The sequence below is a fragment of the Dermochelys coriacea genome, chromosome 19, assembly GCF_009764565.3.
Source record: "Dermochelys coriacea isolate rDerCor1 chromosome 19, rDerCor1.pri.v4, whole genome shotgun sequence".
Taxonomy (NCBI): Eukaryota; Metazoa; Chordata; order Testudines; family Dermochelyidae; genus Dermochelys; species Dermochelys coriacea.
The window spans coordinates 18,914,772-18,929,467 of NC_050086.2; the positions used below are offsets into that span (position 1 = coordinate 18,914,772).

At 44.3% G+C, this 14,696-nt stretch overlaps 1 protein-coding gene across 1 annotated transcript in view; it reads right to left on the minus strand.

Annotated features, from left to right (window-relative positions):
• EYA3 (EYA transcriptional coactivator and phosphatase 3) overlaps positions 1 to 14,696 on the minus strand; it is a 121,257-nt gene that overhangs the window by 11,563 nt on the left and 94,998 nt on the right. Inside the window, 6 exon segments of the mRNA XM_043506232.1 lie at positions 638 to 752; positions 2,560 to 2,720; positions 5,326 to 5,384; positions 9,180 to 9,269; positions 11,905 to 11,988; positions 14,036 to 14,175. Coding sequence (XP_043362167.1) covers positions 638 to 752; positions 2,560 to 2,720; positions 5,326 to 5,384; positions 9,180 to 9,269; positions 11,905 to 11,988; positions 14,036 to 14,175 — 649 coding nt within the window.

The window sequence follows — 14,696 nt, forward strand, 5'->3', positions numbered from 1 at the left end:
CTGTCCGTCACTATTGCTTTCTGTTCCAAGTCACTGACATGAGCACGCAAGTCAGTTTGAGTCTGAGCTAAGAACACAGCAATATGCTGTTATGCAGAAGTCTGTCCCTCACTCCCCTGGGGTGGGGGAAGCAGCACCTTTGGCCATTGGGAAAGGAGCACTCAGTTTCAGTTCTGAGCACTTCCTTTGACTGATGCTTATTTAGACAGTAACAAACACCTGCCGAAGCCAGGCCCAGCCTACTTTAGCCAAACAGAGGGCTGCTGTATCTCAGGTCTCTGAGGGGGGAAAAAAACACGAAGTGGGAGGGAACAGAGAGAGCCCAGGGGATCCCCTCCAAAAATTACATCAAAGGCTGCTAAGGAATAGGCAGCTAGTGAAAGCTGTGCATGGGTACTGCAACCATTAGCTGCTTCAAGGGGCTGCTGATCTTGCAGCCTTTTGCTCTGCTTTTCGGCACAGGTGTGTCGCTGTAACGCTGGGCAAGCAGCAGGGTAAGAAGATCACTATGTCCCTCCACAAGTTCTCCTGAGTTACTTCCTGTTCTGACAGAGGAATGGGCGCTGCAGCGGGGCCTGGGCACCTGGTCACGGACAGTTACTGTTGGAGTGACACATACTTGGCTGCAGTTCCATACCTGGATTGTATGAGAAGTAGGGATTTTAATGCAGTTCCCAGCCAGGAATCCGTTAACACTTCTATATCAGCCCGTAGTCTCTGCAAAGCTTCTCTCTTCTGTGGGCTGAGGAGGCCTACAGGAGGAGCAGACAAACAAAAAGATCCTTAGAAAATCATATGTCCCCAAGTAGAGGTATTGTCCAGTGCAGAAAACTGCCCCACTCGGGCCTCAAGGTAGCAGCAGTGCTTTCTGGTCTGACTGGCTGGAAAAGGCATGTTAGAAGGGTTGTTTTCAAACCTGGCTATGAGATTAGGAAAACAACAGCTGGTAAATCAGTTTCCATGCACACAGGTGACATGGTTGGGAAGTCAGGATTGTAATTGGTGTTTGAATTCTAAGGAGTATGGGGAGAGGAAACAAGGCAGGGCATTTCATGATACTTTGACATGATTGCGTAAAACTAGCTCTTGGAGTACTGACAGTATAATTTGTTCCATTTTGTTCCATTCCAAAATGCACTGAGTGAAGGACAAGGAGCTAGGTAGGAACTCCTGGGTTCTATTCCCAGTCCTGACACAGACTTACTGTGTGGCCTTGGGCAAGTCTATAACCTCTCTGTATCTGAACTTCTCCATCTGTAAGAAAGGAAAAATGCTGACCTAACACCCTTGACATTGGGGTGGAGATTCTGTGCAGCACACTGAAGCAGTAAAGCACTATATTTATAGATTCATAGGACCTGAAGGGACAATACTGATCATCCTGTCTGACCTCCTGCATAGCACAGGCCAGAGAATTCCACCCAGTAAATCCTGAACCAAGCCCAGAATGTACGTTTGAGAGCTAGAGTACAGATCTTTTAGAAAGAGACTTCCAATTTTAGTTAAAAGACTTAAATACAAGGGGTAGTAGTGCTGTCACCAGTACATCTGCACATCGCACTACCACTCCTGGGTTAGCGTGGGCAATACAGAGTTTTGGGGTTGTTAGGAGAACACTTTTTGTGGGAGGAGGAGAAGAGAAGAAACTGGATAAGGAATTCAAAGAACTTTGCCGACAGATTTTAATAAAGGCGCATCAGACTGTGGGCCCAGCAGTCTGAACAGTGCACACAGCGCACATTTCAGGAAAACTCACGGCGGGTAAGGATGAATCCAGTGAACCTAGGGAGACGTAGGCAGCGTGAAAACATGCAACATTTCACACCCCTCACCAGCTAACATTGTGCCAATTCACCTCAGTCCTGACCTCCAGCAACTCTAGTCCAGCACCACACCAACACAAGCTAAACCTGGCCAATGCAAACAAGGCCTAACGTGCTACACTTCCAGTTGTGAGATTCTCCATCTCACAACACAAACCAGTCTCATTCTACACTCTGTACTGCTGAACAATCTTTTGAATATCTCTCTTTTTCAGACGGGAAACAAATCAAGTCAAAACAAATCATTTTGTGAAAATAAATGTTGTGAAGTGTAGAATGGTTTATTTCAAGCTATTTAAGGTGACCAATATGCAGCTATTTGTATAAAAGCAGCAGCAATGGGACATTTTACATTTAATGGAAAGATTATAACCTGCTAAAGGCACTGGAGACTGATCAATGCAACCTACATAGCTAGCAAATTGCATCAGATTGCCGTTCGGTTCTGGCAAATGCATTTTCAATACATTAAAATGATGCAACATGTCACGGGGGAATGGCCATGCCCCTGAAGCTAGGAAATGGAAACAATGGATGGTCTGGGTTCTCCCAAAGGGTGGATCCCACATGCTGCCTTAGGGGGTGGTGGCTTTGCTAATGCCCAAGCACCAGGATGAGTAAAATTACTGTATGTGGAACAGCTTCCAGCAAGAACCCCGCTTTGTGCATGATGCTCAAACTCCACCCTGTGGTCAAGGTTCCAGCACCTGTGCACATACGCATGGCCTGCACTCACCTCCAACATTGCTTTTGTGCTTGTCATAGATCTCTCGCACTTTGCGGTAGCGGAAAGCCAGTTTTCTCATCCAGTCCACTCCTCCCTGTGCCCCCACTGCGGAGCTGTGATTTGCGTTGTTTCCTGAGCCACTGAAGCCATCCGTGGAGAAACTGTAGTTACTAGAGCAGAAAAGCAAACTTGTTACACAAGCTGCAGCAGCAGGCTGGCTGACATCCTCTTAACTGGTGGTTTTCTAGTTTTACTCTCTGCCCATGGCTGATCAAGCCTCGGGGACCACCAGTCCTTCCCCCCCATTGCAGGCAGGACCTCTCTACAAAACCGGTCTGTTCCTCAGCACCAGTGAAGATGGGGACTCTGTGTGCTCACTGAGCAATTTACCTCAATGCTCAACAGGTCTCACAACTGCACCTGAACCATTGCATTCGAAGTGTGAGATTATTCCTTTTGTACTCCCTCATCTCCAGAAACCGTCTTCTTCTCCCTTGGCTAATACCTCCCAGTTATATAGCATTATATTCCCCTTTAATCACCTCTCCTCCAGGCCTCAGTAATCAAATGTAATCATTCTCTTTTCATAGGTCTCATCCTCCTCAACCCTCCACTGGGGAGACAGGCAGCAGCACTCTATGCAGCGTCCCCAGCACAGCCTCAACAGGTCAAGAGGCTGCAGTACTATTACCCTCTTTGCTTTACCGGAAATGCCTCTCTACACACACACACACACACACACACACACACACACACACACACACAATGGCACGTGTTTTTGCACTAAGGCTTCCTAAACAAGTCACTTTCCCTTTTTCACTGCTGAGCTCGAACTGCCACATTTCTTGGCTTTGAGTATTGGATTTTTTTTTTTTAAGTGAAAAGTTCTAGTAAAGTTGTTTAAATTCAGATATGTATCTAGAACCTAAACTACATAAACGCTATGTCTGAGAATCCCTCCTGGTTTAGGGCATCTCACTAACCTCACTTTGCACTTCAGATCATATTGTATTGAGATGCACAAGCCAGAGACTGCCTATAGTAGCCCATTAGCTACCTCCCTCATTTGGTGATTCCCCATTAAGACCTTGCTACCTCTCCACCAATGTGTTCCAGTTTTCTTTGCAGCTGCTTTCTGACTTCTCTGATTTCATTGGCTTCAATACAAAAAGGTTTCACTGAAATCTAGTTAAGTTACGTTTACTGTGTTACCGGTCTCCCTCAGGCCAGCAGATATGTCAACTGCAGTCTAGGTTTACTGAGTCCATGCTGCTTACTACGCATAATTCTTTTCTCTAGGTATTTAGACAATTTTTTTTCATTATTCAGTCCAAGATCATCTGGTACTGTTTTACACTCAGACTAATGTGTCAGAAGGGTTCCAAGTCTCCCATTAAATAGACTGGAACCGAATCTGCCTTTTCTATTGTCAGGTGATAGGATACAATTTCCAAGGTAAGGATATGCTGTTATAAATACTGGTATTCTCTAGCCTGTTTAATAACACTTCACTCCTTGTTTGTTTTTTTGCACTGAATCGATGCATTCACAGACATGACCACAACCATAGCCTGGTCTCTTTTTCTGAAGGGTTAATTTAGAAGCCAAAGTAGTTCAAATTATTCCTTTCAATGTGCTTTTCCCTGAACTTGTCAATACAGAAGTTCATCCGCCAGCATGTTGCTCAGTCACCTAGTTGTGTTAGGTTGCTCTGAAGTTCCTTGCAGTCTTCTGTGACAGTTTTAACTTAATGATATTGGTGTCACTTATTTAATGGTCCAACTGTAGTTACATCTCAGACCAACTCCTGTGTGTTACGTGAGCCCAGATCACAAAAAGCCTCTCCTCTTGTGTGCTCTACAGCTAGCTACACCCAGAAGCCTTTGTGTAAGGAGCTAAGAGGCTGCTTTGCTAAACCCTATCCCAGCTGACCAGTTTCCATGCGAGTAGCTGAAATTTTAGCTATTTGTCTTTGGTTTCTCTCAGCACTGTGCACTAGATCTCACTACCCTAAATTTGGGTAAACTGGGAGAGAGGGGGAAAACACTTTCTGAACCCTCTATGGCTGCTTCATCTCTTTGTGGACAGTTTCTTTGGTGTAAATTCAATCAAGACAATTTGCAAAGACCATCATGTATGGAGGGGCAGCAGCCAGCCCAAAACCGGACTGCAGAGTGGCCTGGCGAGAGCAGAGCTGCCTGTATGGGGGGAGATTCAGGCCTAGCAAGTGTGAAGGACACCCCCGCCAGGTAGAAGAAATGAGATGCCAGGGACCTCCCCATCTCCCCTAAGGAGAAGCACAGATATCACCCAGACTGCTGCACCCATCTTGTCTCCTCAAGACTGTCCTAATATTGCTTTACTGTGAATCAAGGTGTAGAGTTGGCCCAGGGAAAGCAGGAAGCTTAGATTGGGAGATGGCCCCTCTATGATAAAATGTAAGAACCACAAACAAAGGAGTAAACCTGTGCTGACCAAAATGATCTAGAAGGCCTTTCTAGCTTGCATCAACCATTCACCCTAGGTCACAGCTCCACGGCGTCATGTCAAAGACTCTGGCTTGACTTTCAGAGGGCAAGATCTCAGACTTGGAGCCTGCTCCTCAAGTTTACCCAGTTTCAACCACCAGATAGTACAACAGAGCACACAAGTGGTTATGTTGGATTGTTTGGCTAAGTAGCTTCCCCTTCCCTCATAGCTTTTCTTGTAGTAAATCTCTCAAACAGAGCAGCACTAAACCAGTTGCTCACTCCACACACTTCTTGAATATACCACCTTAAGTCTTGTCCATTGTCATCTGATGCAACATCTTCTACATGAACCTGGTCACACTCCTGTTGAAGACAAAAGACCCACAGATTGCTGTAGCTGAGGAATGCACTGATAGAACAGAAATTGGCTGGTTGTATGTGTACAAATCTTAGATTACCCAACAGGATTAGTAAACTGGTTTAGATGAAAGATGAAATCTTCCATCCTGTCTCCCAAAACAAACCTTTTTGAGGTTCAAAGAACTTCAGTTATCTTTACCTCTCACATTTAAGATTTTCATTCCTCAGCACCTCTGCACTTGCAGGTTCTGGCCAAGACTGGAACTTAAAGTTCCAGAAATGTCTGGACAGAGTTTGCTTCCCTGACATTTCAACTCAGGTTTGTGACTCAAAGGTTCAGAACATTTGAACAAATAACTGGAAATTGTCGGAGTTTACCCTGCCTGAACTTCTGATGCTCATTTAGAGTGACAAAGTGGGTGAGGTGGACCAACTGTGAGCCCTACACAGCATGTCTATGCTGCTGTTAAAAACCCACGACTGGCCCATGCCAGCTGACTTAGGCTCATGGGGTTCGGGTTGTGGGGCTGTTTAACTGCAGTGTAGACTTCTGGGCTTGGACTGGAGCACGGGCTCTAGAATCCTGTGAGGTGGGAGGGTCCCAGAGCTTGGGCTGTGGCCTGAGCCTGGAAGTCTACTCTGCAATTAAACTGCCCCACAGCACCTGCCCGAGCCAGCTGGCACAGGCCAGTTGAGGGTGTCTAGCTGCAGTGTAGACATGCCCACAAAGCTCTTCTTCAGGGTCTGGGAGAGGTACTCCGAGCATCATAGCTAAATGCAAGGTGGAAAAGATTGTTTAGCATAAGTAGTTAGCATATATTGTAAGGGACAATTCAAGGTAGAGTGGCTCGTCACACCTCTGCAGTCATAGGACACAAAGAGGGAGTTAGTGGGTTACAGATTGTTATAAACAGCCATAAATCCAGCATCTTTGTTCAGTCCATGATTTTTAGTGCCTAGCAGAGTTATGAATTTAAGCTCCAGAGGTGTTAACGGGCCACTCTTCCTTGAATGGTCCCTTAGAGTATGTGCTACCTACTTATGCTAAAAAAATCTGTTCAACCTTGAATTTAGGTCTGACAGTGGGAGCATCTTTCCCAGACCTGAAGAAGAGCTCTGTGTAAGCTCGAAAGCATGTCTCTTTCACCAACAGAAGTTGGTCCAATAAAAGACATTACCTCTCCCACCTTGTGTCTCTGATATCCTGGGTTGTATTGACATCTGCAGCTATATTGCATGAAGCTCATCTGTGACTTTCACCTTGGCTACCAAATCCACACTGTATTTTACTGTATCTTGTGCAATGTTGAAACATCATTTGATCAATGATTATCCAAATCCAAATTAATTCCATCCCAATAAACCAGCCATGGAAACATGCCACCAACCTGTAATGTAGTGGCGATACTGCAAACAGCGCAGTGCTCAGTAGAGCAAAGAGCCAGTGCAGAGTCATATCCCTAAATGCCCTTTTTCTTGAAAATTTTTCCTTTGTTGCTACCACTGCAGGTGATAGTAAGACCACGAGTATCAAAAAGTTCACTGGCCACTGTTGGCATTTTAACTACCTTGTGTAGACCTGCCCTGAGCAGGCGAGGTGACGGGGCAGTTAAAACTAGAGCCCAGTGCAATTTTTTTGGGCAAATAGTAAATTGGCCAATAATTGCATTTTTGGGGGCACCAAACCCATTCGCAAACTTGGGTTGAATTTGGCAAACAGTTTCAGCCAAAAAAAGCAACCCCAAACCTGAAAACAAATTTTGAAAATGTCAAAATACATTGATTTGACATTTCAAATGAAATGTTGGTTCGAATTGACGTTCAAAACCTTTGATTGAGCCAAATGAAATTTTTTCATTTTTTTCGTTTCGTCAAGTAAAACAGAGAAAATTCAGTTTTGGTTTGAAACTAACCTTTTTATTTTGTGTTTATGATGTTTCTGTTTGGACACCAAACAAACTAGTCAGTCATTGGCTGGGTCTAATTAAAACTCTGGTGGCTGCCTGCAGCCCAGTCTAAACTACTGATCCCAATATCGCTCTCCCCATTTAAGCTGAATCAGTGGTAGCAAACATGAGGAATTGGAGGAAAGAGCCTAGTAGAGTCACCACCAAGAACCAGGGGAAACACTAAATGTAGTGCAGGACACAAACCTAAGTGCAGAGCTCTCGTTGTTGTTGATGGGAATTGGGACCTACGGACCCCTTGGTGCCAACTGGCAGAGGGCACAGGGAGTGCAGGGTTTTACAGGGATCCCCTGGATCAGAGATCTGCACAATAGTTCACCAGAGGGTGGCATGTGAGATCTCTGCCAAGAGCCAGTAGTCCACTATGATTCCTAATAATCATAGTGAAATGTGTGTACAGATAATATTTAAGGCATTATGTAGCTATGCTAAAAATTATGTTCTCAAAGTCTTGAAGTTAAGGCAGGTCACCAGGATGAGAGAGAGCTGGGACATGCTCCTTTCAGGCAGGAGATAACAGATATCTATCTCCCTGTCTGGCCATTTGAGTATCGTAGGCGAGTTGCTGATTGTTTTTAAGATACGTTTTTTCTGTAATACTTTTGTTCTAAATAAATAATACTTTGCTTTATGGCTTGGCTATTCAATTGCCTCAGAGACAGTAGAGCTGCAGGTGCTGATCTAAATTCAGACCTGCTGGGACAACCACAGTGAACTGCAGGAGAAATTGCAGCTGAAATCCAGTCTAGAGGGAAAGACTCACAGGACTCTGCCCTGAGAAATGTCTCAGACCTTTAGCCATCAGCTAAGTGGGATGCCAGCAAAGAGGCTACAAAAGGGTCAGAAGTGCAGTAACATCAGAAACTGTGACAGGTGGCAATAGGGAGATTATAGTCAATTCAAAATCCTCACTTCAATGCCTTTAATTAGCCCAAAGTGCATTTCCTACAGTAGTAACATCACAGAACATGTTTACACTTGTATCAAATTCATGTTAATGCAGCCAAGATTAAGCAATCTCTTATAAATGTCAAGGCAAAATCATTTATGTAGCCCTTTCTACCTTGGAACAATGAGTTGTTCCAAAAGAGACTGTATTTTGGGCTTTACTATCTCAGACTGTCCAGACTGAACTGTGCAGAGACCTGACAAGCATCATGAGCTGGAATGGTGACATAACTTGATTGCTTTTTTTGTAAAGCTCAAAGCCAAACAAGGCCAGCAGGAAATTAACAAAAAAAATACGTTTTTGAAAACACTAATGAAAATTGTTGGCAGTTTTTCAAATCTTTGCATTTTTAAAAGCAATTGGGGAGTACACTGAGATGCTTACACATGTAATAGCTCATGGTTCCTGATCTAAACCCAGCAGCTATAGTGTTATCTTTTAAAAATAGAACTGTATACTCAGGGGCAATGTAGACTAGTGTTTATAGTAAGGGACTAAATGTCAGTAAGATCTGATTTCTATTCCCAACCATTTATTTGCAGAATCTGAAGTACTTCCACACCTCCTTGGGTAAGCCATATTTATTATATATAATATTCTAATTTATAATGAATTATTATGATTGGCTGAGCGAAGCGAGGCCTTACAACCTCAACAGCATTTCTGTATTGTTGATTAGAGCAGGCTGATTGACTGAGTGCATTCCATTTTGTACGATCTTGGCTCACACACCAGCTTTGTTCCTGTACAGCTTTAGTTCTGGAAGATGCTATTAGATTTTCATATTAAGTTCTGCTTCACACTTGTGTTTGTCATTAGAAATAGTACTCTCATCTGAAAGTTTCTGATGTTTAGGTTCCTGAACAAACAACTGGAACATACCTCTAAGTCATTGAAAAATAAGTGTGTGTCTGCCACTTCGAAAATCATCTCCTCCATTGTCAGACCTGAGCCAATCACTAGAGTTGGGTCCTGGAAAACAGGACAGGGAAAGAAAATTTTGCCCTGGTTCTGTACTAAAGTAGAAATAAACCTCTTGCCAATGAAGTTTCACAGGATTCCCACTGGATCCTAAGGCTAGAATGTGCTAACATGGGTTTTTTTTTTTTTTTCATACCATTCAATTGTATGGATTGTAATATCCCTAAAATATTGTGGGCACTTGAAGAAAAGCCAGACTCTAGTAAAGTATCAAAGCAAAACAAATCAAACTCCAGTGCTGTGCAGTTTGGACAGATGTACTTCCAGCAGCACAACAGAAAAATTATGCGATTATTCAGTAAGTTTCAGAGAGGCTCTATTTACCTTCACTCTGTATTGGAAACACACTGATTCATACTAGTCATAGGGACATACTTTGTTATTTACTGGAGTTAGCAAGAAAGTGATCACACAATAAAAAAAAAGGCAAGCTTAATATGCTTTGCTCGTTTATTCTGAAAATTATATAGCAGCTGTAATACTGACGTATTTTTAAAATGTAAAACAAAACAGTAATTTTTAGTTTACATTTAAGCACTTAAAATATTTGACAAATGAAACCTCCAAATGATGGAAGTTATTATATGATCTCAGCGCAAAGGGGCTGAAATTACAGAGTGGATAATCCTTAACTTCTGCCAGCATCTGCACTTCAAAAATACATCAATTCATAGCCTCGTACTTAATTAAAATGAATGAGTTTGCAGTCTTTACTTCCTACCTCTGTAGGTACTTGATCCAGTATTCTCTTCTTTGAAGTGGTTACACCTTTATTCAAATAAAAGGGGAGGTCACTTACCTGTAACTGGAGGCTCTTCAAGATGCGTGGTCCCTATCTGTATTCCCCTGAGGGTTATGTGCATGTGCCCAGAGCCAGAGTTTTTCAAAATAGTAGTGTTCGTCAGTCTGTGCACGTGCCTTTGCATTGCCTCATGGTTTTGCCTGAGGTGACAAAGGGTAGGGTGGACCGAATGCATCTCAAGTTCCTTCTCTACCGCAGAGGGAAAAGAAGGTGGGATTGGAATACAGATAGGAACCATGCATCTCAAAGAACATCCAGTTACAGGTAAGTAACCTCCACTTCTACTACTTCTTGTGATGGTCCTTATTGTATTCCACCGAGGGTGATTAACAAGCAATACCTATGTAGGAGGAGGGTGTGAGGAAGATGACCGAGAACCGTGGAACGGAGAACTACTGCATTGAATGAGGTGTCCATTGCAGAATCGTGCACTAAAGCATAATGAGAAGAAAAGGTGTGTACCAAACTCCATGTGGCCACCTTACGTATGTCTGCAAGGGGCACATTGTGGAGTATGGAGGTAGTTGATGCTTGCACTCTTGTGGAATGGGCCCATATCCCAGCTGGGCTGGTGAGGACCATTCTGATAACTGATAGCAGAGAGTAACACATCCCGAGACCCACTTTGAGATTCTCTGGGTGGAGATGGTCTGGCCTTTAATTGTCTCCACTACGGCAACTAATAGTCTAGGAGACTTTCAGAAGGGCTTCGCTCTCTGCAGGTAAAAGGCCAGGGTCCTATGGACATTGAGGGAGTGAAGCTGCCATTCCTCATTTGAAGTGTGTGGTTTGGGAAGGAAGGTTGGCAAATGTATAGGTTGATTGAAGTGGATGCAGGAAACCACTTTTGGTAGAAATTTAGGATGCAAGTGCAACAAAACTATATCCTTATGAAAAGTGGTGAAAGGGGGGTTACCATCATGGCTCCCAGTTTGCCAACTCTTCTTGCAGAGGTGATCGCCACCAGGCAAGTGACCTTCATAGAAAGAAGAGAAAGTGGCGGACCATAGATAACATACGAATCCTCAGACTTAGAGTAACATAGGGGCAGGGTGGTGTGGATGGAATGGGGAATGTTGTAGGAACGTGACCAGAAGGAGGCAGATCTGATGTAGGAGTGGGGGTCCTCTTAGCAGGCGAATGGACCAGAACATGCGGAGACCTTATCCATTCTAGGGCACACGGTTTGTGAGGCCCAAGAGCACATCCAATTCTCCCTGGCTTCAACGACATCTGGTCCACGGACGGAAGCAGGGCCATAAGGGGATGGACAATTCATGCTGCGCTAGCGAAGCCATTGCAGGAGGGAATGCGTGGTTCAGGAACCAGGATTGGTGGATCTGGCGAATGATGCAACTACTTGTCACTCTTGTGGGCTCCACCATGGCTGGAACTCATGGCAGTGTAGTGTCTCTCTCGGATCTGGAGGAAGACTTACTGCCATGCTTCCGTGTTTCATGGCCAGGCCCCAGCATGGGGTTCATAGCGCTGGTGCAGGTGGAGCCGGACTGGGACTCTGCAGCAGGAGGTGCACTCCTGGATTGCTCAGGCCGATGTATGGGGGCAAGGGAGGGTCCCCCAGCCAGGATCCAACTGCAGTCCCACGGCAACCTCCATGAGGTGCTTCTTAGGGCACAGAAGTCTGGCCTTCCTGGGTGCGGGCAGGGAAGGAGAGGCATGTATATAACCCTCAGTGGAATACAACAGGACCATCACTCCAAGAAGAAGCAGTATGCATTTTCTACTTCTTTCACCTAAAATTAATGTACACTTATTGATAACATTTATGATCTTGCCTCTGAGAAAGAGGTAAGACAATATTACCTTTCCGTATTTCTGGGCGTACGACCCTGTGAGAAGGGAATGGAAAATGATGATGGTCTCATCCAAGTCCCATAGAAAGACTCGCTGGGAAAGGAATTACAAAAGGAGGTTAATCTTGGAATATTCCAACTGCCATGCTGCAGCAAACAGCAAAATCATAGAAACGTAGGGCTGGAAGGGACCTCGAGAAGTCAGTCATCAAGTCCAACCCCCTGCACTGAGGCAGGACCAAGTAAACCAAGACCATCCCCGACAGGTGTTTGTCCAATTTGTTCTTAAAAACCTCCAATGACAGGGATTCCACAACCTCCCTTGGAAGCCTGTTCCAGAGCTTAACTACCCTTATAGTTAAAAAGTTTTCCCTAATATCTAACCTAAATCCCCCTTGCTGCAGATTAAGCCCATTACTTCTTGTTCTACCTCCACTGGACACAGAGAATAATTGATCCTCATCCTTATAACAACAGCTCTTAACATATTTGAAGACTTATCAGTTCTCCCTCAGTCTTCTTCTCTCAAGACTAAACATGTCCAGATTTTCCTCACTGTCAGCTTTTTTCATCATTTTTATTGCTCTCCTCTTGGACTCTCTTCAATTTATCCACATCTTCCTTGAAGTGTGGCACCCAGAACTGGACACAGCACTCCAGTTGAGGCCTCACCTGTACCAAGTAGAGCGGGACAATTACTTCCTGTGTCCGATGATATGTCTACACATAAAAAGCCACATGGCGAAGCTGAGCTGCTGTAGCGCTTCCGTGTGGACACTCACTACAGCGAAGTAGTTAATCTACCTCCCTGAGAGGCAGTAGCGAGGTTGATGGAAGAATTCTTCTGTTGACCTAGCAGTGTCTACACCAGGGATTAGGTTGACATTGCTTCATCTCTCAGGGGTGTGGATTTTTCACATCCCTGAAAGAAGTAGCTATGCAGAGGTATGTTTTTAGTGTAGACCAGCCCTGACATACAACACTTCTTTTAACAGTCCCTAGCATAATACCAACTGCCTCACATTGTTGACTCATATTCAATTTGTAATCCACTAAAACTCCTAGATCCTTTTTAGCAGTTATTCCCCATTTTGAGCTGTGCATTTGATTTTTGCTTTCTTACTTTGCACTAGTCTTTACTGAATTTCACCTTGTTGATTTCAGATCAGTTCTGAAATATTGTATTGAATTCTAATCCTGTCCTTTAAAGTGCTTGGAACCCCTCCCTACTTGGCATTGTCAGCAAGTTTTATAAGCATACTCTCCATTATCCAAGTCATTAATGACATATTGACCAGTACCACACCCAGGACTGATCCCCACAGGATCTCACTTGACACACCCTACCCGTTTTACAGTGAACCATTGATACATACTCTGACTAGTCTTTCAATCAGTTGTGCACCCACCTTATAGTAATTTCATCTAGAATACATTTTCTGAGTTTGCTTATGAGAATGTCATGTGGGACTGTGTCAAAAGCTTTACTAAAAATCAAGATACATCATATCTATTGCTTCCTCCTTAATCACGAGACCAGTAACCCTAACAAAGAAGGAAATTAGGTTGGACTGGTATAATTGTTCTTGAAAAATCCATGCTGGCCATTCCTTATAACCTTATTATCCTCTAGATGCTTACAAAAGGATTGCTTAATAATTTGTTCCAATATTTTCCCGGGTACCAAAGTTAGTCTGACTGGTCTATAATTCACCACATCCTCTTTGCTTCCCCTTTTTAAAGTTAGGCACTAAGGTTTGCCCTTCTCTAGTCCTCTGGGACCTCACCTGTCCTCCAGGAGTTCTCAAAGATAATTGAAACAGTTCCAAGATTGCTTCAGCTAGTTCCTTGGGTTCCTTAGGATGAAGTTCATCAGGCCATGCCTGCTTTGTCACCCACTTTGTGGTTAGGTGGAGTGTCCCCTATAGGAATGGCCCACTGCTCATTTATCAAGCTCCATCAACAGTGTGTCTGAGTTTTGTGCCTCTGGTTAGAGACATGCATTTCTGAACTTCCAGTGTTCCTTCCGTTTTTTACCCAATTATCCCAGCCCCTTTCCCCCGCCAGAAAGGGGGAGGGAGACACGCTGGCCTGACTGCTCTTCCAAAATGACTATTCAGGAAACCAGACTGTTCACTTACTTCCAGTTCACTGTCCTGAGGGGAGGAGACATCTGCTTTCCTCTTGCCCCTGTTTTTCCCAGCCATGTTTTTCCTAGTCTGTTCATCTAACTCTTTACTGGCTGTTGCTCTTGGCAAAGATGGACTTGTGGATGGATCTCCTAGAAGAAACACACAACACTGTTCCCATCTCATGATCATACAACACGAGCACTCAGCCCCAACACACCTCTCCTCCTGATAGCTCTTGGCCATATACCAGCATCAGAAAACAGGAGATGTTATTGCACCTCATTGAGGCACCAGGAGTTGAACACTGCATAGAGCAAATGCAAAGTTTCTCTGTCCAGTCATGTCAATACACTCCCACCTCCCCAGTCAATTCAGCAGTAAGCCATAATGGGGGCAAAGTCAGACGGTACACTGCGGGCCCAGGTCAGGTGTCTCAGGCTTGTGGGGCTTGAACTATGGGGCTAAAAATTGATTGTAGACACTTGGGCTGGAAGCCCAGGCTTTGAGACCTCACTAGGAGAGGGCCTCAGAGCCTGGGCTCCAGTCTGAGAGTCAACACTGCAATTTTTACCCACACAGCCCAAGCCCTGCAAGCCTGAGTCAATTGCCCTGGAATCTGAGACTCTGTGCTGTAAATTTTTTTTAATTACAGTGTAGACATACCCAGAAA